The 27,577-nt window shown below is 38.4% G+C and overlaps 1 protein-coding gene across 1 annotated transcript in view; it reads left to right on the top strand.

Annotated features, from left to right (window-relative positions):
* The window catches only part of LOC121951488 (zinc finger protein GLIS1), a 52,943-nt gene that overhangs the window by 14,241 nt on the left and 11,125 nt on the right, over nucleotides 1-27,577 (top strand). The window contains exons 2-6 of the mRNA XM_042497823.1: nucleotides 9,498-10,597; nucleotides 17,155-17,316; nucleotides 21,482-21,595; nucleotides 25,036-25,144; nucleotides 26,370-26,526. Coding sequence (XP_042353757.1) covers nucleotides 9,710-10,597; nucleotides 17,155-17,316; nucleotides 21,482-21,595; nucleotides 25,036-25,144; nucleotides 26,370-26,526 — 1,430 coding nt within the window. The 5' untranslated portion in view covers nucleotides 9,498-9,709. The remainder of the gene's footprint in view (nucleotides 1-9,497; nucleotides 10,598-17,154; nucleotides 17,317-21,481; nucleotides 21,596-25,035; nucleotides 25,145-26,369; nucleotides 26,527-27,577) is intronic.

Below are 27,577 nucleotides of genomic sequence, written 5' to 3' on the forward strand. Positions count from 1 at the left end.
AAACGAGTTGGATTGTCTCAATATCAACTTGTCTCCTTGTCCTCTTGGTAAACATTGAGATCATTTGCCGTGTGCCTCCTTCGGATCTTGATTAGTGGCTTTTTGTTCAGAAGGAATTTCTCTGAAAGAAATATCTTTTGCCTTTCTGTCTGCCTCTTCCAGCTGGAGTATCGATAAAACCAGGGATGGAAGAGTAATCACCTCCTCTGTTGGGGTCTTGTGGTGGTTTTTACATTCCACACTTCATTTTCAAGCTGTGTTTCCACAGTCATCAGTGGTTTTGTCACCTGGACTTTAAGCAAAGCTTCAATATTTAGACATGACTTAGCGGTATTGGCATCACCAGTAAGTTTTGTCACGGTTTTGCCGTAGCTTCTGATCGCTCATTTGGTTAGCGCAGGGATTTCTACTTCTGGATTTCTGGAAAAACTGTCATCAGCACCTTTTTCTGTAGACTTGGCTACAGGAGTCAGACTGGCACGCTGAGCTGTCATGTTCAGAAAGGAGGTGGCAACTTGCAGCCATGAGGCTCCTCATTAGTGACGTTATTGTCTGTAGACTCCTGGTCCACCTGGACATTGGCAGGACCTGATTTTCATGTGTTTGACTCCCCGTTAGCACTCAAGGTCTTTTGAAACCTTCTTGTTCTCAGTAGACCTTTTTAGGCTTTTACGCTGAGAATATCTGGCCATAAGCTTATGTTTTCGGGTTCCTTCTCCGTCAGCCCAATCCTCATGAAGGCAATTTCTCAAGAACACTTAAAAAGATTTTTTTTTTTAAATTTGGCACAAAATATCGCTTAGACTCAACAATGGACTTTTTAGATCCATTAGATCCATCCATCTTTTAATCTTAAGAACACTTAGAGTGAATTTATTCAAATTTGGCCCAAATGTGCACTTAAACCTACCCATGAACTGATTAGATTTTGGTGCTCATAGGTCAGATGTCAAGGTCTTTGTGACCTCGTCTGTGTCATTCTTGTGAAGGCAATATCTCAAGAACACCTTGAGGGAATTTCTATTCCAAGTTTGGCACAAACGTCCACTTTGAGTCAAGGATGAACTGATTAGAATTAGGTGGTCAAAGGTCAAGGTCGCTCTGATCCCAATTTCTCAAAAAGGCCTTGGGGGACTTTCCTCAAATTTAGCGCATGTGTTCACTTGGACTCAACGATGAACTGAAGATAACTGGTCACTGTGACCTCTTTCGTCACATTCTTGTTAGTGTAATATCTCAAGAGGCCCCGGGTGAATTTCTTCAAATTTAGCAAGAACATCCAATTATACTTAAGAATAAACATATTAGGATATGGTGATTGAAGGTCAAAGGTCAAGGCCATTGTGAACTAATAAAACTTGCGCTAGTTATAACAAAGTTTCACATAAATGTGAAATAGGAGAAAAAGATGACATTTTATGTCCAAAAGTCAAAGAGCAACTTAACTATGACATCATAATATTCTGCAAAAACACTTTTGGCAAAGTCATTTCTCAAACTCAGACATTTGGTCAGAGACTGAAATTGGTGACACTGATCTTGAAACTGCACTGATCGTATAGATCTTCTGTGCTGCAGGGGGGAGATGTGTGTGAAGCATCAATGTTTACAGAGCTATACAACTGCGAGGTGGTAATTCTGGTTTTACAGTATTGTTATTGCAGTAGTTTGATTGATACACAAATTATAATAAATGTGTCAGTTCTTGGTACTAACAGCAGCTTTGAAGGACTTCATTCTTGAGTCACTTTTCAGCATAAATTTGTGCTCACTTCAGTTTTTGGGGGTGAAAAAGGTATCGTTTACCTCTAATCAACACTCTGCGTCTTTGTGCAGCTTTGCAGCTTTCAGTGTCAGGTCAGCAGCATCAGGTTGGGCCTTTTTCCTCAGTATAAATAAATCTTTCAGGGAACTCCACCTCATGATCCGCTTGTTTAGGTTTCTCAGCTGAAGCTGTTTGACAGCTCGTATTGCCGTGAAATTTTTGTAGTGGTCAAAGACGAAACAAAAACAGACCATTTTGTTCAGCTGTTATGCATATTACTTACAAAGTACCAGGAAGAACAAACTCCTCTGCATATCCGATAATCCTCAGACCTGCATTGACCCCTTTGAGCAGAAAATCCAGCTGTTCATCCCACAGCGGGCAGGATTCTGCTCCCAACTAAGCAATGTGTTTGATCTGGAGAAATTAAACCTTATTTTCTCTCAAAACTCAGACCAAGACTTAACATGCTCATACAAATAATTTATTTGCATGTAGTAAGTTTTACTTTTGAGACGTTTTTTTTTTCTTAAGTGAGTTTTATTTTCTTTTGATTATTTTGTCACAAAAATGATTCCATACATGTCCCCATCTCTTTTCAAAATACTGTTTGTGTCTCTTATGTCTGATTATTGTTTTAACCACAAAAATCTTGCCTAATACGCCTTTTGGCCAGCCGTCAGATCCTTGCTGAGAATGTGAACTGATTGGCTGATTTTGCCCTGTTACACTCCAAAAAAAATCCCCCATAGGAGTGGCAGATTTAGTACTATTCTGGCAGAATTTAGCATTGTGACTAAAGTAATTATTTTACCGGACTTTATTTTTGTTACGGTAATCCCTAAATGTGTGTAGAAATACAGGAAATGGTATTCAAACACACATAAACAGACTCTCTTTTCAAACCAAAATTACTCCCTTGACCGTCACTGTGATTGCATTTTTACAGTATAAATTTTAGTTTGTTTTGTCAAGAGCGAAAATATTGCAACCTCTGTGAAAACCATAGACGGTATAAAAAAGTTAAAAAAAAGACCTAGACATCATGAAAAATTGAGTGTGAATATGAAAGTGAGTCTCCAGCCTTTTAAAAATATTACAACAGACTTTTAAGACCAATACTGACAGTTAAAAAGATGAACAACATATATTTCTAAATGAAAGTGAATTACTCTCAGGTGTAGTATTCCTCGTGCCTGATTCTTCAGGAAATCTGAGAACTTTTCTAAAGAATTTGGACGTTAAAAGAGAAAAACCTTTGAGAAGTGGTGCTGTATGTACAAGGTCAACTTTTTTATTTTGGCAAGGCAGCTATATTTATATTGCACATATTGTAAAACAGGGCAATTCAAAGTGCTTTAAAGAACAATAGAGAATACAAAATTAAGATAAGACATAAAGGTAAAATTAATTACTAAATAATTTAAATTTATTTAAATAAAAATCATTGGGAAAAAAAAGCAAAAGTGCTTATTCATTATTATTTTAAATAATAGAAAAATCTAGTTTAATAATAAGTTTACAGTCATCCGTCGGGGAAGGATGCAAAAAAAGAAATGTTTTTAGCTTTGACTTTAAAGTAGTCGGGGCTTGTCTTTTCCAGGTCTGTGCTGCATGATAACAAAACGCTGCTTCACCACATTTTGTTCTAACTTTTGGGACGGTTAGTGGGCCACCCACTGATGTCCTGAGGACCATAGATCTTTCATATGTCACAAGAGAGCATCTTGCCTACATGTTTGAAATATTATGGCTATGGGAAATCAATAAGTAGCACTTCTGTGTCTCCCAAAATCTACTCTCGTTTTTAATCTCCACCTGCACAGTGTTTAGAGAGCTGTAGTCTTTTTATAAGTTTCCAACGGGTGAATGTGTGTAAGAATGTGAAGCAGGCGGCTGCGCTCATTCAATTTCCTCTGGATAAATAAAGGTTAATGACCAGAAAGTAGAGTAAATTATAATTTACTAGCACACTCTTAGCCCACAAAATTGGTTTCACAGGATTAACCTATTTTGAAAATGGAGGCCCTGCCGCACAAATTATTTAGAGAAGTGTAAACTCTCAGCCTCCGGCCAGCTCTCTCTGTTACTGGGATACCAGTCTCTCGTGTCATTTATAAAAACACAAGCGACAGCTGTGAAACGAGTTACGTAATTCGCATGTTTTCTTTCATGGTCAGCCAGCCTCATTTATGAGATTTTGTTCTCTTGCAAACATATTGTGTTAACCTGAAATATACTGCACCTGTGGGTATTTCTACCCACGAAGCCATTTCTTTAAATCCAGGAACTAAGATTTACAACACTTATTTTCCATTTCAAACACATAAAACCTCATATGATTTATATAAAAATGTAATAAAAAGCTATGTCAGGATTACAAATCAGTACCTGGAAACACATGATGCTAATTCCATATGTCTCAGTTATCCTGTTATTGAGAGCGATATGATGTGGTGATATATGTAAAAAAAATAAATGACCACACTGTTCAAGCACTCGTGTGTTTAAAGACACACGATTACATACTTTACATTCAGTAAAAACAGAGTGTAAACCAGCACCTACCCAGAATAACAGACAATGAAATCTTTGTGATAATGGCATGCAGTTTTATTATGCTTTCGATTAAAACGTTATGTTTACAGGTTGTTCTTATGTCCCATTTTCATGAACGTGATGACTTAAGAATTTCCTCAGATTTGGGAAACTTCCACTTGGACTGATCAGAATTTAGCGATCAAAGATTCAAGCTCACTGTGACCTTACGTCCATCTCATCCTCACGAGTCTCATGCTGATTAATGCAATATCTTTTTTTCTTTCTTTTAAAATTATTTACTAACGATTTAAAAAATTTAAGATAAATATCACCATTAAAAAGTTGCAAAAGTGCAGACAAGAGGTGCAAAAATAAAATGATTATTTAAAAATCAAGTTTAAAATTCAGTAAATATTAATTATTATTTATGAAACATTCTAAAAGCAGTTTTCAACTGTTTAATTTTATTGCATTGGGCAAAAATAATGTCTCTCTCTGTAAATGATACAATTTATTGACAAATTCAAAAAAACCTAAAAGTAAAGCTGCATTATTTTGTTGTTGTTGTTGTTGTTGTTGTTGTTGTTGTTGTTGTTGTTGTTGTTGTTGTTTTGGCCACTTCTTTGACCTCACTGTTTTCCCAGTTTGTGGACATTTACAGTCACTGTTTTTCATCTTTGAGTAAGCCGCAAACTGTTGCTGGCATGCATAACACGCCGTCAAAATGTCCCTATAGTCCCGTTCATGATCCCGTCCTGCCTGCTTTCCCTTTAACACAGACCTCGATTCAGTGCTATTACTACTTCCTGTGGTGCCTCAACGGTGAGAAAACTCTGCCCCTCCTATTCTGCTATTGTACCTTTTTTACAGAACGGCGAGGCAGCATAACAGCGTGTAATTACCGCCTCGAACAGTCAGTGTTATAGGGACTTGTGTAAATGTCTGTCCACTCTGACACCTCTGTAACAGCATCGAGGATTTCATTAGGAAGGATACAGAACGCAGGATTTTGTTTACTCTCTGTGTTCACATCTCTCATTGAGGATCTTTTTTTCCCATGTTTCACTTGAACCAAAAAGCACAAAAAAAGTTTGTAATTCAAGAACCAAAGTGCTTATTGTTGAGACAAGTACACATTTGCTTGTCCTGAAACGCCACAGATGTGTTTAGCTAACCTCAGCGAGTGAGTCTTTAAAAGACACCACATGAGATGAGCCTGCTATTTTATAGAGTTTGCTGGCTCAGTTGAGGCTTTGTGGGACACTTTTCTTAGTTTTACTGTCTGACTCTTCTTTCTGGATTAGCACCAGAGTGGTTTGCGATCAGACACTGCTAAAATAAAATCCCCCTTTTTTGCTATATTTGCTGCTGGATTTCACTCTGTTTGGATTTATGGCTGCAAGGATGTTTACATGATGCTAAAAGAACCCGTTAGGGACTGTTCATTATTTATGAGGGTGGAGGGAGTGGAAAACAGGAGAGGCATATCAAATATTTTTTTAAGCACTGGAGGGGGACATGCATTTATATTTTGGCTTCGAAGAGGGACAGATCACTTTTAATGGCTGTATGTGCTTTAAATCAGATTTTTAAAGAAAACATGTTTTCCAAACCCGTCCACAGGTTTGAAAGTCTTTTTTTCTTTAAAAATAAGCAAAATTACACCATTTATCATAGCCAGAAACCGTAAAAACAGAAATTATCATTGAATTTTCACATTTCCAACTGTCCTTTGACACAGTATGTTGAACCAATGCTTTGTCATACAGGAGGGATGTAAAGCTTGAGATGGTTGTATTTTGTATTTATTTTAAATGCCCACTGAACCTCAAATCTTGGCAGCAGTTTTAAAAGGCATGTTTTATTTAAGTATTGCAAAATTAAACTGTAAAAACAGAAATTATCGGGGGACTTTCAAATTTCGACACTGTGTGAACAAATCATGCACGATGTAGGCTTCCGTCTTAAAAATCATTTAAAGGGATAGTTCAGATTTTTTGTGGAGTGGTGTTGTATAGCACACTTATCCATTGGCAGTGTGTTACATACAGTAGATGTCAGTTGGCACACGCCCAGTTTGGAGAAGCAGGCTGCAGTCCAACACCAAATCTAAGCAATGTACTGCTGTGGATGGGGGTCAGCAACAAAACATATTCTAGCCACTTAAAAAAAGTCCCACCCAAAAAGATCATAATGAGTTTTAGTGTTTGCCATATGGAGTGTATTTTTGCTGCTTTACTGCTCTGTCAGTCAGTCCGTTCAGACAGCGAGGCTGTTAATGGCATTAGCTCCCCATCTATGCTCTTGTCACCAGACTCCATTGAGAAAAACAGTAATTTTAGCTCTCTGAACACTGGAGCTGCTGAAATACCGCTGCTTCGATCACTTAGTTAGTTTGTGTTATTGTGTGACTTTGATGAATCCGAACTATCCCTTTTAAATGCCAAAGTCACATAACAAGACAAACAAATGATAAATCGAGGCAGCAGTATACCGGCAGCTCCTGTGTTCAGCAATGTTAAATCATTGTTTTTCTCACTGGAGTCTGGGTTTGAGGAGAGTGATATTAGGGATTCATTTTCCAATTGGAAATCACTGACATTAGGGTAAAGTGGTGAAAATATTCTAAATAGCGTCCCCTTAAACTGATATTTTTTTTAGGTAGGAATCTTTTTAAGTGATTAAAATACAGTTTCTCATTGACCCCAATTCACAGCAGTAGTTTTCATGTCATACTCCAGACTGCTGCCTGCTTCTCCAAACTGAGTGCCGACCAACACCGACTGTATGTAAAACACTGTAAATATTTATGGTGGAAAGAGGGTCATGCATTTCCTCCAGGCAATCATTTGAGGCTCAAGGACAGTAGTTCCAGGGCGAGTCAAAATAAAAAAAATATAAATTAAATAAAAACAATGAAATCACACCGAACTACCGCACTCCTCTGATAAATAAAGAACAGTCCCTTTTAGGTTATTCCTCAGCTGTATTTTTTGTTGCCAGTCTGTCATCTCAATGTTTGTCTGCATCCAAAACTCCCAGTTTGCCCTCAAAACTCTAATATTGGTTTTAGCTCTCAAAGCCAACAGGTACTAGGTTGCAATTACCATGTTCCAAAAACCACTTCAGCTACACGCGCATCATCAATCCTGTTCGACTTGTTGACACACATACGCATCGCAACCTCTCTAATTAAGATTCAACCACAGTTCCCATGACTGCTCTGCTACATGACTCCGGTGAAGGGGGGGTGGGGGACTCCAGCGATTTACGGGAAGAATCATAAAACTGTAAACCAGACTATACCAGGAAACTATGGGCATGAACCTACACTTAGTGACTCCTTCGTCAGCTAATTTAACTACAGAAGTGAACTTACTCATCTTCTTAGCTGTGTCGGTTTCTGGCTTGTAAAATAACCATCCCATTGAATCTTTCCGATGACTAATTACACGTGGCAGGGATCCTGTTGTAAATTAGATCATCAATATCTGGCAGATGGCAGCAAACAGAGGAACTGAAGTCTTTTCTAATAAACACTCAAGGACGATTGCACAGTAGAGCTTCTGTATTTGTGACAGGGGTGGGGGGGGACTTCTGTTTGACCCACGATTTTCCAGCCTGTCCTGCAGTTAGCTACCAGAGAGATGTGGTCCATTACTCGTCCTCTGTTAACAAGCATCTGGACCAGGTTCCAGGCAATCGGCTGCCATACAACACCCGGCTGTTTGCTTCAAGGGTGGCCTTAATGCCTGCAGTAATGAATCAGCCCCGACTGTTACAGCAGCTCAAAGGAAACCAAATATACACTCGCTGCAGCGTCACACTCTGAGCTGTTTGATTGAAGCCCGCTGACAAGAACATCGGACACACTGTTTGTTTTAGTTTCACTTCATCTGGGACGTTCTCTGCAGGTCACCTTGCTCCATTTGTTGTCAATGATTGAACGCAGAGTCTCTGATGGCTGCAAACGGGGGAAAAACTTTCAGAGTGTGACACATTTTGGGTTTTATGTTTCAGCCGTTTGAAATGGCAAGTTGTCACAGAAGCTGAGTCATAGCTCTGCAACACTGCAGTAAGTAAAACATGAGTGAGCTCAGCTGATATAAGTGTGGTACGTATTATGCGCCGTACTTAAAGGTGGATTTTACACTTTAAACTCTACAGCTGTTGGAGAGTGTACCGAATATGTGAAAAAAGTCATATGAAGCCTGTGGCTCCAGAGGAAAGGTTGGAGGAAGTATTCAGATCCTTTACTTAAAGGTCCAGTGTGTATTTTTTAGTGGGATATAGTGGCAGAAATGGAGTATAATATTCATGTTTTCATCAATTTATAATCACCTGGAACTAAGAAGCGTTGTGTTTTTGTTACCTTAGATTGAGCCGTTGAACATTGAACATTAAGACTGAATTGAATTGAACTGAATGCATCTATTGCCTTGCATGAGCAATACAAGAAAATTAAAGGTGCTACATCTGAAGAGTGCAAATCTTACAAATCACACAATGTAAAACCTAAAAAACAATAAATAAACATAAAACCAATAAATATAGATAAATAGTCAATTAGATATTGCACATATTGGATATGGCACCTGAGAATTACACTATGCTGTGTGTGAAATTTGAAGCGAGAAGTTAAATCACACATTTGCATTCACAGTTCTAATGGCCAGGGAAAGGTGATATCTCAGAAATTATTTAAATTTGGCACAAACATTTACTCTAAGTCAGGGATGAACTTTTGTTGGTCAAAGGTTTTTATGCCTCCGTGTCGGTGGTAGCCATGGCTGAAGGCATCATGTTCTCAGGTTGTCTATCCCATTCTTGTGAATAAGAACGCCTCGAGGGAATTTCTTCGAATTTAGCACAAACGTCCACTTGGACTTAACAAGGATCTTATTATATTTTTGTGGAAATTAATAAAAGTTCAAGGTCACTGTGATCTCGTCTGTCCCAGTCTCATGAATGTACTCTTGGCTGATTATACTTACAAACTTTAACTCATGCAAGATTTTGATTGCAGGACTTCATAGCTTTAATTTTTTGTATTGGTAATTTTTTTTTAGTAAAGGATCTGGTTACTTCTTCACAGGCTTGTTCTCAAAGCTGTTATGTGATATATTTCAGAGTGTTTGGTATTGTTTGTCTTTTAAAGTGACTCATCTGGGTTTGGTTTCTGTCTCCACAGTGCAGCACGAGAGATGACTGACCACGCAGCAGCAGTTTGGAACAAATGACAGAAGATTACAAACGCTGAACGAGAAGATGCCAACCGCCGAAAATGAACCTAATGTGATTACATTTGAGAACAGAAAGATCCTGTAGATGGTTTTATCTCCAATGGATTCCTCCAGTCGCTCCAAGATAATCAGCATCAGTGATTTTTCCTAAAGGGAGAGGATGTGGCCCCCTGACCTCGGGCCTCCAGACGTCCAGCTGACTCTTCCTGGTTTCGGAAGTGTTTTTGAGGATGCAGAGGACCCTCAGGCGCCGCTGTCTTCTGGTGGCTTCTGTCAGTCCTCGATACATTCAGGTGGTCTGTGCTGTCTTCCGAGGACTTCTCTGTCTCTGTCCTCGCTGGGTCGAGACCTCACCTCGCTGCTCAGCTGTAAGACAGCCCACGTAGACAAAACTATGGAGGACTTTGCCACCACTGCGCACACAGATCCTAAAAACATCACCCAGAGGTTCAGCTGTTACCCCCAGCCCTCCCTCCCGTTATCATATATGCTCACCAGCTGTGCCACATCACCTCCTTTTGGCTCCCCGCCATCCTCTCTTTCCTCTTCCTCCTCCACCTCGTCTTTTTTTTTTTCTGCACCTCCTTCTGATGCACCTGGCGGCAACAAGACTCCTCATCTACAACCAAAGATACAGGACGATTATCACTCAATAAAACAGGAGCCTGCGGATGATTTCTCGCCATGCAAGAGGGAAACGTTTCAAATCAACAACCACCAGGGGGAGCTGTTTCACGTGGGCCAGCCCCTCCAAGGTCAGGATGGCGCCGCACTTCATTTCCAGAGGCTTAACGGACCCGTAGGCCAGGACCAACCCACGGTGGACCAGCAGGACCAGCCGTGCCACTGGATCGACTGCAGCGCCACCTACAGCAGCCAGGAGGAGCTGGTGAGGCACATCGAGAAGGTGCACATCGACCAGCGCAAAGGGGAGGAGTTTTCCTGTTTCTGGGCCGGCTGCGTGAGACGCCACAAGCCCTTCAACGCTCGCTACAAGCTGCTCATCCACATGAGGGTCCACTCTGGAGAAAAACCCAATAAATGCATGGTGAGTCAGTTTGATTTTCACAGGCTGATCACAAAAAATGATTTTTGAGTGTGACAGAGAAGACAAACAAAATGTGCCTTTTTATCAGCACTTTACACATTAAAGCAAAAATCTCTTTAACAGGCATGCAGTGAGATAAAAGAAAAAAAATCAAATATTTCAAACTCTGTTTCTTTCCAGAGCTGTCATTATTTCATATTTTACTCATAGACTGTTTAAATAATGGACGTGGCTTCCATGACGTCCCCCGTTGGCTGTGGACTCCCATTTTAAAACCTGGTGTTCGGCATTTTGGCCGTCACTGTCTTGGTTTTTAGGAGGCAGAGGTGACCATATTTGGACGAGAGGGTTGAGCTATGGAGGAGCAAATCTTTTGATTCATGTTTAATCTTTTCATTGATGGATTTATTGATTTATTTATTAAGTCTTTTATGAATTCCACTTTTTATAATCCTGTTTTTTAGATTTTTTTTTTTTTTTTTGCATAAAGCAGAACAGAAAACAGAAGTACAACAACAACAAAAACAAGGTTGTGCTGGTGAGACTTAGAAACCCCCAAAGGCTTATAAAGAATTTCACCTCAATAGGGTTAATAAGCAAATACAAAAGTCATGCAAGTATGCTGGAAGCTGTTATGATTGTCCACTGTAAGTTGTTTTTTTTTTAACTCAAGGGCGACTCTTCAGTAATGCAGTGAGGGCTTTTCATTGACCTCACCCATGATTTATTCAAAAAATGCAGAAATCAAAGTGGCGACCGCGGCTGCTCAGCTCAACCACAGCTGCTGCATTCAGTCGGTCAAAACAAATCTCATCCTTTCCAAATTTATGTTGCGTTCAAATGGGCCGTTTAGAGGTTTAAGTGGGTTTGAAAGGCATTAACCTGCTTACAGTACGTCTGGACTCCTCTCAGACTGCGACGATCGAGAGTCTGTCAGACAGAGAGATGATCAAACGGTTTCCTCTCCTCACGACAGGTTTCCCTTACTCATGCGTGCCAGAGGAAGAAACGTGGCAGCGTAGAATGAATGGAGGATGTGTCTGCTGCACTGAGTGTCCAAAAACCTGCTGATTGCCCTGTGGTTATTCTGACGAATGCAATTAATTTATAGCTACTGAGAAGTGTTGTAATTAACTGATAAATCATTCATTCCCATTGAGACTACTGTATGTTTCCAGAGAGAAAACGCCCTCCTGCTTTAAAGTGTCTTGACCTCTAAAACACTTATTTATTTACATAGTTTATTTGAGAGGGACAATGCAAATTAGCAAAGTAAACTTTCACCTGTTACAAACAAGCTGTAGTAACTGATGTTTCAACTCCTTTCCTTAGTCGGGCTTTTAGTAACGAGAAGAGGAAAAATGAGAAAATATCAAGGCTACATACAATAACATACAAACAATAACAGGAATTACAGTAAGGTACATTTAATTATTTATTTAATGTTTATTTAAGACATAGCATAGTAATGAACATCAGTATAAAATACAAATGACGGCTAATTTACATACGTAGTCCCTTGGCAGGTAACAAAGAGAAATTAGGAAAGAAAGAAAGAGAAAAAGAAAACTTAAGGAAACAATACAATTCATACAGAAGACAAAAGTGCATTATCAGTAGCAATGTAAACAGTATGGCACTTACATACCATACTGTTTACATTGACTAATTTTTAGGTATTTTTTGTACTTTTTGTAATCTGAGACTGAGGTGCAATGACCGACCAAACTGTGTATATAAATATTCCAATAGTGCTCCTAATGAACTCCAAAGAAATCTAAAATTAATATTTGGCGGCAGATGTTTTGATTGTGGTTGGCCACCAAAAATAAATAAATGTGTGGGAAAACCCCAAATCCCCAAATTTTCTGCTCAGTGAAAGATTAACTGGTGTAAACAACAAACTCATATTGTCTTAATAAAGAGGTCATTTTCTATCATGTCACAAGCAAGCCCTGATTACTATTGCAATCATTTCTCAATAAATAAATCAGTCGATTGACAAAAAAATAATCAACAACTATTTGAAAATCAGTTCATCATTAAAAAAAAATTTTCTAGCAAAAATGCCAAATATTCTTTAGTCTGGCTTTTCAAATTTCAGACTTTGCTGCTTTTTTCTTGATTCTTGACAAAAGTTAGAAGGAAAAACTGATAAGGTTTTGAGGTGTAATATTTTGTGTGGCAGTATTGTATCAATACTTGAACAGTATCGATTATTATATTATATTATTATTAGTTTTACCAGTACAAATAAAACTGTCAGTAGCCTATAATAATAATATGCTTTTACAGCCTGCTACATATATTTGGCATTAAAAACAACAAGACAGATGTTAACAATTTTTGGGGACATTTGGGGACATAATTTATAGATGAAAAAAGATAATAAATCACATTATGTATTATCACAGTATTCAGCATTTCGCAAAAGGTTTAAAATTGCAATAATATTGTATCATGACTGAAGTATCGCGATAATACCGTATTGTGGGGCCTCTGGTGATTCCCACCCAGGTTACTCAGAAATTGTGAATGTCACATTAAACAATTAATGATTCATTAATAGAGAAAATAATCAGCAGATTAATGAGATAATGAAACTAATTTTAAATATATAGTGTGTGCAGTGCAATTACTTTTCTACACAACAGCAGGGCAGCAAAGTTGGTTGCCTCACTGAGGAGTTGCAACTCGGATCACTGTGGCTGCTCCTTTTTTTTACTTCCTTCAAATATTTAAAGCTGATCAAAATCCTTTTTTTCATGCGTTTGTGATGAACGTTGCGGTTTGCGATGGTGACATTATACATCAATTTTCCATTGAACTTAGAGTCCGCACAGAGAAAACTGAGCGTTTCCTGCTGTCTCTTGTGCCTGAGCAACTTCTCCTGCGAAACATGCACAATCTTTGAAAAGATGATGGACTATGAACTCAAAATGACAGAATAAAACAAAAGAAGCAAATGCATTTTGAAAAATTCTTGACACATATCCAAGAGAAAGACAAAAAAAGATTACGTTAGGTCTAAAAGGAAACCGAGAACGTGAGGTTTCTGCACTGACCATCTAAACGGTGGCCTCTGAGGAGCTTCATTTCTCTCATGAGTCATATTCTGAAACTTTTGCTGCTTGGACACGTCCATCCCATGATGACCTTCAGCTTGTGTCCAAATCCTCGTCTCTAAGACTGACTAACTCTCTCCCCGGCGACCCCAGTGACTCCACCGCTGTCATCAACCTGACTCCGATTAATAAATCATTCAGAAATCTTCACTCAGGGACTCGCTTCCTACTTTGGTGACTTAGTTCATTAAAATGACCTAATCTGCTGTTAGCTTGTAAACATAGCGCAGCGGAGAGTCGCCTGCAAACAGATTAATAAAATTAAATCAACATCAACACAGAAAAAAATGAGTCACGCTCGAAATACATAAATAACGTCATTTTATTTTTATAAAGCGCTCAGGCCAAAATATGTAAATGCAGTCATTTGTGGTGCGCCAATGGAAAAATGAATCCCTCACATGAATGTAGTCAGTGTGTCTTAATGAATTCAGCCTCATTTACCAGCTCGTAACGTCAAGACTCAGATCAGACAGGTGTTCGTCCAGCTGTAAACACCAGCTCCCAAAGCGTTTTTAAATCCACCGTGGCAGAGACATCATTCATAATTTATGGTGCTGACATGACATTCATATGTGGATGCATTTAAAGGATAAGGCTTGTCAGTTTTTTAAAACATTTTTTCCCTGCTGTCAACAAATCCCATGAAAACACCAACAGTCATTAGGCACATTTACGTGGAGCCTGCTAATCTCATCAGAATAGGTTTAAAAGCCCAAACAGATTAAACGTGATCCGTTTAAACACCTCAGTCAGCTTAAACAGGTTTAAACTGCTCAAAGGCAGAAGTGTAGTTTAAACCTTTTCATTTTTATCATGTAAACAACATAGCAGATTTATCTCTGGCTGCGTTCTTTCTGTGCATGCTCCGTTCTCACATAAGGGGATGTCACGACATACTTTTCTCCACTTCGAGAAAACGGCAATTTCAAATTAGAAGTGGACTTCAGCGGAAAGTTTGTTTTTGATCCAAACTCTTAAAGATTGAATGTAAGATCTTGCACATTAAATATTGATTAAGAGCATCAACACAACAGCAAATACTGCACTAAACAGACAATAAATAATAATCAAGCCGTTAGTTTGACTTCAGCTTCCAGAGGGGCAGACAAGATGCTCAAACACAGATTAAACACAGAAAACTGGACGTGCAGATACGGGCCAGTGTGTGTGTTTGAGTGTTTGGATATTTTAGTCACCAGGCTGTTTTTTAATGACATGCTTTTAATTTCCATCCTTTTTTGTTGTTGTTTGTTGAGGGGATTTCAAACCTTGAATCAATTAATCACAATGATGTCGTGTTTTTGTACACAGAAACTAAATGAGGTGACTGACATTTACTGACTCATTAGCGAGAACTAATAAAAACCCCCAGGAATGATTATTGGGTAGAAAAAAATGGTTTCCATGTTTTCTGGATTACTTTAAAAAGGATGAAACGCTTTATTCTTGTATTTTATTTTAAGAACAGATCACGACCTCATTTGAAGACATGCTTCCAAAACGGTATTATTCCTTTTCAGAGACAAATTATTGAAATAAATCGTTTCAAACTCTTTAAAATACATGGGGCATTAATCTTATTTTAATGCCGCGTTATTCATAGACAAACAAAATGACTTTCCTTCATTTTGGTTCTTAACAATTGTTTGGTTGTTTTGATGAAAACATTTAAAGCACATTTATAACAAATCAAAATGTGTTGCATTTACCACTTAAAGTAAATTCTAAAAGTTTTAAATGCCGGAAAAAATGTTAAAATTTCTCTCCTGCGATGATCTAAATGCTCTCTGATTCCCCACTGGTTTTCCAGGAGGTTTAAATCAAACCTTGAAAACTCGTGCTTGAGAATATTTCCATTTAAACTCTGACTTACACGCCAGAAATGAAAACATTGGTCATTTTAAGTCGGTGAGATTGAATTTGACACAGTTCCTGTAAAGTTATAAAGCTGCAGTTTACAGCCTGCAGTGTGTAGCCTGCTGACTCTGATATTTGCTTCTTGTCTGGCTCGAGTCCAAAAGAAACGCTTTTACCAGAACCTACCACAGTCTGGTGTGTGTGTGTGTGTGTGTGTGTGTGCGTGTGTGTGTGTGTGTGTGTGTGTGTGTGTGTGTGTGTGTGTGTGTGTGTGTGTGTGTGTGTGTGTGTGCATGTGTGGTTTCATCCCCATTTGCTGTTTGGGAAAAGGCAGCTACCTGAAGTTTATGATTGAATAGCCTGAAATGTGTGACTTTATTACCTCTTTACTAGTTATTTCTGTTGGATCAGACTTCGGTATCACTCATCTATGATGTGAAAATGTGATTTTATTATCTGCTAGTTACAAGCCAACATAATTATAAAAGGTGCACAGGGGATTTTTATATGATTTGTATGAAAGATAAAAGTTCTGATGTTTTAATTTCTTTTGGTTAACAGAAATTACATAAAACTAAAATGTATATGAATGTAATATAATTGAAAGGTCCAATAAAATTTAACCTGCCTTGCATTTCTGCATTGCACCATTTACTTCGTGGTCAATTGCAGCGTGGATGAGGTACCTTAGAGACACGCTTGAGTGAAAGTCAACAGATATTTAACCAGAAAATTACTTAAGTAAAAGCTAAAGTCACTTATTTCTTAAAGTATCGGATTTTTCACTGTGCTTAAGTGTCAAAATGGATTTTTAAGCCTTTTAAGGCATTATATTTTGGGGTTATCCGTTCATACATCCCATTCTCATTAAAGTGGTATCTCAAGAGTGTCCACTTAGACTCAAGTATGGACTGATTCAAATTTGGTGTTGAAAGGTCTAAGGTCAAGGTCACTGTGACCTTGCATCCATCTCAGTCTTGTGAACGTGATATCTCAAGAACCCCCTCAGGAAATTTCCTTAAATTTGGCACAAATGCCTACTTGAACTTAACAAATAACTGATTAGAATTTTGTGGGCAAAGGTCAAAGGTCAAGGTCACTGTGACATTCTCAAGAACACAATATCGCACAAAGACCTCAAAGGTTTACTCAAATTTCAGCAGTGAACTGATTGAAACTGCAGCTTTAAGAGCAAATGTTTGTGCCTTAATGTGTTTAACCTATGACCTCACCTGCAAGCTGCACCACTGATTCGCCAAACTGATTTTATTTTGTAGTAACAAAGTAAAGAACATGCATATGGGAAATTAGGAAACGTAATGGAGTAAAAGCTGACAATAATATATAAACTTGAGTACAGATATTCACAAAAATACTGTGGAGAAGTATTGTTATTTTGTTTTATTACATCACTGGTGAATTGTTCCACAGTTTATCACGCGTTAAATATTTGTCAGTACTCAGTAAAATGAGTTGTGTTAGCATCCTTATGGAGGCCCAGGACCACTGTTCTTACTTTACAGCTGCCTTTAACTCCCGTCACCGTCTGACTGTTTGTGTTTTCCTCGTCAGTTTGAGGGCTGCTCCAAGGCGTTCTCACGTCTGGAGAACCTGAAGATCCACCTGAGGAGCCACACAGGAGAGAAACCGTACATCTGCCAGCATCCCGGCTGCCTGAAAGCCTTCAGCAACTCCAGCGACCGAGCCAAGCACCAGCGCACACATCTGGACACGGTCAGTAACACACAGCCCTCATTACACTTTATTCTAGCACATATAGTATGAAACCAGCGTTATCTATGTTAAAACATGTTGCTCAAATATAGTGAAACTCCTCAAAAAATGCATCAGGAGCCCACAGCACAGACAGAGACTGCACAATTACCACGTGAGGATCACTCATATAAATGTATCACTTCATTGACATCTTTAATGCAGAGACAAAATAAAAAACAAAGAAACAAAAAGACTACACATGACCCAGTTTTAATTTAGTAATAGCAATGAATGCATTCATCTGCTATGTTTCTGCATATATGGTGGTAAAGTCGAAAAGTTGTGTACCAAAATTTTTAGCAACTTTCAGAGTCGTTGATCCTACTTGATGGGGCGATTTCGTGAGTTTTCCCATACGCAAACTAATTTTTCAGATTTATTTTGCTCAGTATTTACATTTTATGCTACTTTATATTTATATATCACTATTTATTTGACAGCTGTAGGAACAAGTTATTGTGAAGGTTTATTGTCGGTGGTTAAGTTGCAAAAGAAATGAATTGAGTGAGTTTTTAGTTTGGCCCATGTCCCCTCTGCTAACTTTGGGGGATTTGGGGTTTATGAGCTATTCTGCAGCCAGCCACCAGGGGGCTATTGAGATATTTTGGCTTCATTTTTGGGGAACTAGAATAGAATAGAAATACTTTATTAATCATGTGAGGGAAATTGTTTTGTTACAGCAGCAAATAGGAGAGCAGTAACTGACTACGATGTTTGTTTTAAAATGCAAAATAATGCAAATTTAAATACAAAGGAAGGCACTTAACATAGAATAAAATGAAATAAAATAACATTAATAATAATAAATATATGTACAGTATGCGCAGAGAATAGACAAACAAAAAAGCCAAAAAGATTCAAAAGAGCAATAAAAAGAAAAAAAATGTAAATAAGTGTGTAAAAAGTGAAGATGGATGTGTCCTGAGCTGTCACGTCGTTCATCTTTATATACAGTCTATGGTGTGAAGCAAAAAAAAAAAAAAACACATTTGGCGGTGCAGTGCCCCGTTACGTGAAGGATCTCCCATTTAATTTCATGTCTACATGAAGTCATCTACATCCAAATGGCGATAAGCAGTCTCTTTAACACACAGATGAAGCAACATTTCATGTCTGGACAGAGCTGTGGAGAAAAAAACCTCGCCCTCCTGCAGGCTTTAAATACACAGATTTCTTTACGATACAGTATTTGTTGGTACTGAGGGGTTCACGTGAAGTTAAAGTGCCACCGCTCCCCTCTCTCCTCCTCTTTCTGCATACAGTACAGAACATTCTTTCAGATTGTGAAACGACATACCTGCTGTGGAGTTATTCTACAAACCACAGTTATTTTTACTCCTGCTGACAAGCGATGAGGACTTAGCTGTAATCCGGCAAATCAGATCTCTTATTACACGGGCGCGATGGAGCTGTACGTTGCACTCCGGTGTTATTACAACAAGAGGAGAAAGTTATTTTCTCCTTTTTGTGGTTTCACGCTGGCTAATGGCGGCTTCGCAGTTGCGTCAGGAATCAAGAATCAGACACATCTGGCGCCATCACGAAGCCCCAGATGTGTCCCAGAACTGTCTGAATGTAAATATCTGCTGAATATAATGTAACAACCCGCCAAGAAAAGACCGGTGTCAATACAAGTTATTTAAGTTTCACTAAATATCTTGTATTGTGTTACCAATGTTATGAATAATAGTGTGTCAGAAAAGATTTGTTTCCAAAATGAGGTCAGTCTCATGCAGACACGTCTCAAATGAAATTTGCAGCTCATATAAACCAAAAATTAGGCTAGTTTGGGGATTTTTAATCAGTATAGCAGCCTCCTCCTCCACACCTGTTTCTGCAGGAATTGTGACTAAGTGCGCTTTTAAGACTCTCATGATTTTCTAGATATAGATAAATGAGCAAATGTTGACATCAACAAGACTAATCAATGGTGAAATGATAAGTGACCAGTCAAAAGAGTAAATAAAACACAAACTTTATTCATTCTGTAACATCTTTCGGCGTCCCCTCTCTAAATTCGGACATTTTTGCAGGTCTGTGAAAGCAGCTTGTCACAAGTTCTTTTTTCTTCTGCATTTTGAGAAGTTTGAGTCACGACATGAATAATTTATCTGTCAATCTGGTCCGAGCTGATCAGATCGATGGATGAGACGATCAGCTGCTGCAAAAAGCAAACTTCTGGGTCTCCCAATTCTGACTCCATGGCTACGACTTTTTCACAAATCATACTGACTTAGATGCCACATTTTCCCCATTTTAAGAACTTCAATGACTATAACAATGTACCCAAAGCATGCTGTCCCACATTCTCAATCATATAGGGTTAGTTGACTAAAACACATGTTCACCACTTAAATGCGTGTTTTAATTGTGTCAGAATCCTAACGTTGACATGACACATTAATGTCCCAGAATACCCAAATTCACTCCTAGTAGTAGCAGTGGTTGTTGTTGTATTTGGTTGTTGTTGTGTCTTTTTAATTAATTCATCATTTGTGCTTTTAAACACAACCAAAAAAACTCTGAATGTTAGAGCCCTTAATTTGATAAACAGTGGGTTAGTTAGTGTCACAATGTAGATCATTGTTTCTACTTGTCATGTTCAGATTTTAGTACATAATCCTACAAGATTCAGCTAAATAATATACATGTGTTTTCATGGAAACTTAATTCACTCCACCTGGTTAAACACTCTGTAATGACAAAGGGGAAAAAACCTGTGAGGAATTAGATTCATGGAAATGAGCTCATTTACTCATCCAAACTCAAAACTTTGACGAGATTGTGAAATACAGAAGACACAATCTACAAGAGCAGAAACTTTTACGTGAAATGGTACAAAAAACTGTCTGTATGTACGGACTTAATTGTTCCCCAATAATAATTCACACTATAACCACATTTGGAAGCATATTACTTGATGTTTATTATGTCTTTTATTTTGAAATTACCTTTGAACCTATGCTATGAAAGGTTTATTCTGTCTAGAAATTATTTGCTAAAATAAATGGACTTTTATCGTCAATCAGTATTTACATACTGATGATGATCTAAAGTTTATGTTGTGAATAAAATGATTTTTGGCTGAAGTTTTTCTGAGCTGTTTCTCTTAACTCGTCTCTCTCTTCCTCTCCTTACGCCTGCAGACGAAAGGTAAATATACTCTATTTTTGGTTGAGAAGTGCGTCATGTAAAATGTTTACATAATCTTCATGTCCTTCCTCTCTCTGTTAGTACAGATGTCACACCAGTAACCAAATTTACAGCATTTATCCTAAATGTTTGTGTGTATAATACACAAGAGGCAGTACACAATACCAAACCTGTAAAACCACCTGGATGTGACTCAACCTCTACTTTTATTTGTAAATGCAGTTATATTTTGTATATAACATCATATCCACAAATCATATAGTGGTGAATGTTGTGAGTATATAAAGGAGGGTTCAGTCAGGGCCATTGTCCAGTGGTGGAAAGTAACTAAGTACTTTTACCCAAGTACCTCACAACTATGTACAGTTTTGAGGTACTTTAGATTTTATGCAACTTAATATTTTTACACAACCACATTTATTTGACAGATAAAGTTAGGCTGCAAGTTACAGAAATAAATAAATAAATAAGTACATAAATAAATAAAACATATGAGCAGTTTATAAAACACAAATAAAATACATATTTTGGTCTAGTTTGGTCCTGTAACATTTTTTTCACACACTTTTATTTCAATAAATCTGAAATAAATTAATCCCATGTGGATAAACTAAAGGTTAGGAACTTTAAAAAAAAAAAAAAAATCAGATTTCTGTAAAAAAAAATTAAATAAAATCATATTGTGCCTCCTTAATATAAGAAGTATATAGTAAAATAAAATGAGAATAATAATAATTTCATTTAATGTTTTAACAAAATTAAACGGAATATTATGGATGTGTTTTGTATATTTTATGGTCTATTTTGTTATTTTGTTGCATGTTTTTTTTCACGTATCCGCAAAAAGTGTCATGTTTTGGAAATGTTTTATATAAACACAATTCAGAGTACTCTACAGTATTTTCTGCTCGCATTTTAATCTCTTTTTTCCTCACTTCTCTTCACCTTCTTTGTCGTGTTTCGTTCACAGAAGCCATACGCCTGTCAGATCCCAGGATGCACCAAACGTTACACCGACCCCAGCTCGTTACGAAAGCACGTCAAAGCTCATTCAGCCAAAGGCCTCCAGGAGCGGGAGGTCAAGGTAACAAAAGCAATTTAGACATTTAGCTTTAGATTACCCGTCTGATCACCAAAATCTTCCAGAAAACCTTCCTGTGTCTGTAAAACTAGAATAGGTTGGATTCTATGAGATTAGATGTGGTAGAAAGGTTTTTTTTATAAGCTGTTTTCTTTTGTTCTAAAGTAGTTTTTATTGCTTTTAGTGGTATTTTTATGCTTTTATTGGACAGGGGACAGTGGAGAGTGATATACAACGAAGGTACACCGCTGGATCTGAACCAGTGGAATTTGCGGATTATATGGTCAGGGTCTTAAACCGCTCGGCCACCACAGAGACCCCATAAACTATTTCTTTATTACTTCAAGGTCAGGTCATCTGGCTGCTTGACCTCAGAGGCACAACAATATTGTAAAAATTCACTGAAATTTTATTTTGTACGAAAGCAAGATCTGTTTCTGTCCAGTGTATCTTGCTGTATTTAGTTGACGTTCCATTTATTTTTCTAGTTTCTGAGTTTCCTTAAAGGTTTTTTAGGGACGAATGTTGCAAACTAGCATTCAATATAGACACTATGACACTGGAATTAATTCTAAGCTTTCAGTTTGTCTGTGTGTATCTGTCCCTATCAAATTAAAAAAATGTGTTGTAACCCAAAGTTAAGGAGCTAATACTTATTAATCTTGGTTGAAGTGCAGTTTTTAGACTTTGTAGGTATCGTTTAAGAAGCTTTTCTGCCACGAGAAGAATAAGATTTAACATAAAAGACACAATTTATGACTTTTTATTCCTCCGTGTCGGTGCCAGAGGCATTATGTTTTCGGGTTGTGCTCATGTCCGCACATGCGTACGTCCCATTCTCATGGGCGACATATCAAGAATGCCTTGAGGGAATTTCTTCAGATTTGGCACAAACGTCCACTTGGATTAAGTGATGAACTGATCAGATTTTAGGGGTCAAAGGTCACTTGGACTTTGCAGCCGTCTCATTCTTGTGAATTCAATATTTTAAGAAGACCTTGAAGGAGTTTCTTCAAATTTGGCACAAACGTTCACTTGGATTTAATAATGAACTGATTAGAAAGTGTTGGTCAAACATCAAAGTCACTGTGACCTTACAACTGTCTCGTTCTTGTGAATGCAATATTTTAAGAATGCCTTGAGGGAGTGTCCTAAAATTTGGCACAACATCCACTTGGACTCAACAATGAACTGATTAGATTTTGGTGGTCAAAGGTCACTGTGACCTTGCAGATATCTCATTCCCATAGATGGTGCTGAGCGAGAGCCTGTTGTTCATCGGCTCAGTGCCTTCAGCAAACACGCCCTTTAGTGTTTAGAGCAGATAATATTGCTTTTTCACAATTTTAAAACCCAATTTTATAAGATTGGCAATTTTTTAGATATAGCTCGGTAGTTTAAGAGATAGTTCAGATTTGAAGTGGGGTTGTATGAGGTACTTCTCCATAGTCAATGTTTTAGACTGATCGAAGCAGCAGGAGACCAGCAGCTCCTGTGTTCAGCGAGCTAAAATTACTGTGTTTGTCGATGAAGTCTGGTGGCTTTGATGGGAGCATAGATGGGGACTGAAGCCACTAACAGTTTCCCCATCAAAACAGGCTGTCTAATGGGAAGGCAGCGCAGTAAAAATACTATCAATATAGCGTACACTTTGCCTGATTTCTTGCTGACCTGTCCACGGCAGCACATTACTAAGCTTCTTGTTCTTGTCATTCAAAGAACCTCTTAGAGAGAAGAGTTTCCTCGGGGATCTAGGTAGCACCCTGTGTCTGTACGAAGACCCTCGTTTCTGAGAGAGGGAGAGATGGAGAGCAGCAGGAGGAGAGAGTCGGCATGTTTATGATTCAGTAGGATGAAATACAACAAAACAAAGTATTACACACACTCCCTGGAAGTCAGAATAGGGAGCCTATTGTTCAGCGTTATCTGGGCCTTGTTTGTTTTCTATGGACCGTGAGTGACACTGGGGCTTTTGTGTGTATTCCCATGCCTTGTTTGGTTTAAACAGAAACACGTGTGCTTGTAAGTTGTGACATGGCTAACACGCCCTGCGCTGCAGTAAACCCTGTGGGGCTAAAGAGAACTTTGAAATATTAAACACGCACTTCATAAACTCCTCACGGTTATACATTTCTTCGAGCTGATGCGTCACAGCTATTGAAGTTTGTATCTCTATAAACACTGGTTGGGGCGCATTTTTCGCTGATTATTCATAACTCTTTTGTGGTTCCTGGGTGTCCTTCGCGAGCTTCTCAGTGAGTCCCGGAGCTGTCCATAAATTGTTTTGGAAAGTCCTGGGGGATCCTCTGTTAGCACTGGATAATAAAGTAAATTGTCTTGCCTTAACTTTGTTAGAACATCTTGGAATAAGATTGCCTAACAAGATTTCTGGATTTTGTACCTCAACAAGCTGGATCGCAAGACGAAACAAGAACCAGGCATCTGGTACAAGCATCATTTCTTTGAAAAATGAACAGTAGAAAGTCGCCTGCGGAAATCTCACTGTGTTTCCAATTGATCTACTGTATGTAATCAAAATAGAAGTGAATCATTTTAAAGTTTAGCTCCATGGGAGCTGTGTTGCCCAACAGCAAAACACAATTGGAAAACAACTAAGCTGCAGATTTAACATAATTACTCACATGCAGGCAGGCATCTGCACATGCTCACCAACGTGAAATCTACTAAATGAACCACTTTTATCATCTTTATGAACATCCAGGGATTATACGGTCATAAAGGACCTGGAAAAGTCATGGATATTACAAAAAGCAATTTCCAGGCCTGGGAAACTTTTGGAAAACTAAATATACCCTGAAAGCTTTGGAAAAGAGAACGAGAATTTCTGCATTTTCAGTTTCTGTATGTGATAAATGGTGTAATTTTAGGTGATTTTTAAATAAAACACAGCATTTTTTTCTTTCTTTCTTTACTATTTAAAAAAAAAACATTGCACAAAAATGTCAAGAAAAAATCACCCAAACTTTTCTTTAAAAATTGCCAAAAGTCTTTAAAGGAAAAAATCTTTAAAAATCTTTAAATATGTTTGAAGATGATTAACATCATCACAAAAAATTACCAACATTTTTACAGAAAAAAAATCACCATTTAAAAAAAATGACAAAAAATTAGAACAAAAAATAAATAATAATTACCTCCCCAGTGCTTAAAAACATTATCTGACATGTGTCCCCCTTTATGCACCACCCCCTCCCCTCTCATCAATAAGGAACAGTCCCTTAGTTCAATTTAAATGCTCAGTTTTAATCCTGTTCTGAATTAATTCCTTTTTTTAATAATATATATTTAAAAAAGCTATTTATAGTCATGAACAAGAACTTATAAGGGGTATCGATGTTGTTTCAGAGAATGTTTGGTCTTTAAAGTTTTATGGGTTAAAATGTGTATGAACCCTGAACATCTGTATCTGGTCTGTTTGACAGGTTCAGGTGCACACGATGCTGGAATCGGACATTTTGAGCGATTGTCTGGCGAGGCAGCATCTCCACCAAGGAAACGGCTCACCTTTAACCAGCCTAGACGACTTCACAGGTATGCACAGACGAAACGGTAGCAAATGGAAATCTACGTTTAGCCTCCAACACCTCGCTGGAAATTAGTGAAAACAAAGAAAAGGGTAATTGCCGAAACACCTGGGCTGTTAAGCTGTCTCTTTAATTTTCTCCCATGGCCTCATTTGCTCCTTTTCCTCTCCCTCCTCTCCCATTCCTGCGATGATAGCTCATCATGCCAGTGTTTACCTTGTCCAATTACCGGGCACTGACTGCGGGCGAGTTGGCCCTCTCCCCGCCCGTCCCTCAGCTTCTCCAAACCGGTTTTCCAGCCAAGCTCTTTTTCTTTCCCTTTCAATGGCTGAACTGGGATCAAGAAGCTGTCAGGTACACTGAGGCTCAGTTGGCAAAAGAGAGGGGAGAGTGTCCAGGAGAGCTGTCCATGTCTATTACTTCAGACTACTTGCAGTTTTACCCAGAAGACTTTGAGGGAAAAGCCTCAAACGGCACACTACCAGCTATGTTTATTCAGGGTGAAACAAGCATGTCAGTGTTTAATTTTGAAAACGTCCCAAGAGGACTTTCTCCTTATCAGAAATGGCCAAATGTTACTTTCTGACTGTTATGTATGAACCTGAGTATGTACATTACTGAATGTGTGTGCTGGATTCATGGTGACATATGCTATCATCATCAGCCGCCCTTAAACTCAAAGTCAAAGCCAAGTGTTGAAAGCTCTGCAGGTATTTGTGGTGTAGATTTAAATGAACACCACCGAAAAACTATGTTTTTAGTTTCAAACGCTCCTGAAAGAAACTTCCTGTAGGCTCGAAGCGTTTTTTCTGAAGCTTTGTAGCTTGACTCGAACGGCAGCCGCTGTCAGCGTGGATTTTAACAGACTTCACGTTTACTGTGATTTCTTTTTTTAAATGTTTACAGAAGCTCATCAAGTCACTAAAATAGCATTATCCACTTCTCCTCTGTCCATGTATATGTGTAAAATGTGTTTAATAACTTTTTGAAGATGTATTTTTGCCAAAATAAATGATAATATAGTTTCTGTTTCTTGCTAGCGCAGTTCACCACGTAACTGTTAGCTTGAAAAAGCGAATGCCACTGTCATTTTTCTCTATTTTCTCCGCTTATTTAACAACAATTTCAAAATTATTTGCATCTTCTATAATAGAGACAAACTAGTTTTATGAACAAAAAACATCTTTCTAGCAGTGAAATACTTCTTTAACAAATCTTTCTCTCTTTCTCAGGTGTGTACTCAAACAGCAGCTCCGTCCAAAACAGGGGAAATTCACAGTTCCTCCCTCCATCAGCAGACACCAGCTCCAGGTATCGAGGCTTGGAGGGAAACTTTGACGCCAGCGGTCCAATATCTTCACTGACAAGTGCCGGGAGCATGAGTGAAGGGTGAGTGTAAGATGTGTTGCATCCAAAAACAATGATTTATTTATTAAATAAAAGGCAAACACATGGCCTTCTTCAGCAATGCTGCAGTTAGCAACATTCGCTTCTTAAAACTTTTTACAGCTGGTCTTTAGATGTTAAGTGCCTTGCTCATGGGCAGCTCACCTGTAGTTGTGACAGGAGAGAAACTGCGTTGCCGTGGCAAGAAGCATCATGTTTTTGGGTTATTGCTCCATCCATCCATCTGTCTGTCCGTCCAATTAGCTTGAACGTGATATTTCAAGAAAATTTTAAGGATATTTCGTAAGATTTCGTTCATTCCGACTTAAGAATGAACTAATTCGTGTTAGGAGATCAGTAGGTGTGTTTCAATGGCGGAAACCTCAGAGGCGAGAACATTTACAGGAACGACCTCGTGGTCGGTCCTCTCAGGCTTTGTGCCTCCATTGCGGTGTAAGTCCACAGTTGGACCTACTGGAAAGTTGACGTAATCGTTCTGCTTCTTCTTCTTCTTCTTCCTCTGTTGGGTTTTATGCTGCGTTCATGTGATATCGGAATGTCGTAGTTTCCGAATTGAAAAGTTGTTGTTTCGACTCGTGTTCATATGCTTTGAGGTTGTAAAGAATCAGCATGAAAGCTAAACCGGAGGCTGATAGCTGTTTCCATTTGTGAATTAATGAAAAAGTTTCTTACCGTTAACTCAACATTGACTTTTATGTATTTATGACGTCAAGTTGACAACTCGTGTTATAATATGGAGTTGTCGAGTTGTTTTTCCAACATGAGAGGCCGTTCGAGTGAATTTTCCCAGTGGGAAAGTTGACACTCCGATTATTCAGACATCACATGAACGCAGCATTAAAAATGGCGCCTGTTTTAGTGATGTCCCACCCAACAGTTTTTTGGGGCCACACTGAAGTACCTACCCAGAGGCAGGGACTTGTTCACCCCTGTAAAAGTTCTGCAAAATTGTCCTATAGGGGCGGTTCCTGCGATGGAGACATGCACCAACAGGTGAGACGATGTAAAACTAACCCCGAGTTCCTGCAGTGGA

Source organism: Plectropomus leopardus, chromosome 12 (genome assembly GCF_008729295.1).
Source record: "Plectropomus leopardus isolate mb chromosome 12, YSFRI_Pleo_2.0, whole genome shotgun sequence".
Classification (NCBI taxonomy): domain Eukaryota; kingdom Metazoa; phylum Chordata; class Actinopteri; order Perciformes; family Serranidae; genus Plectropomus; species Plectropomus leopardus.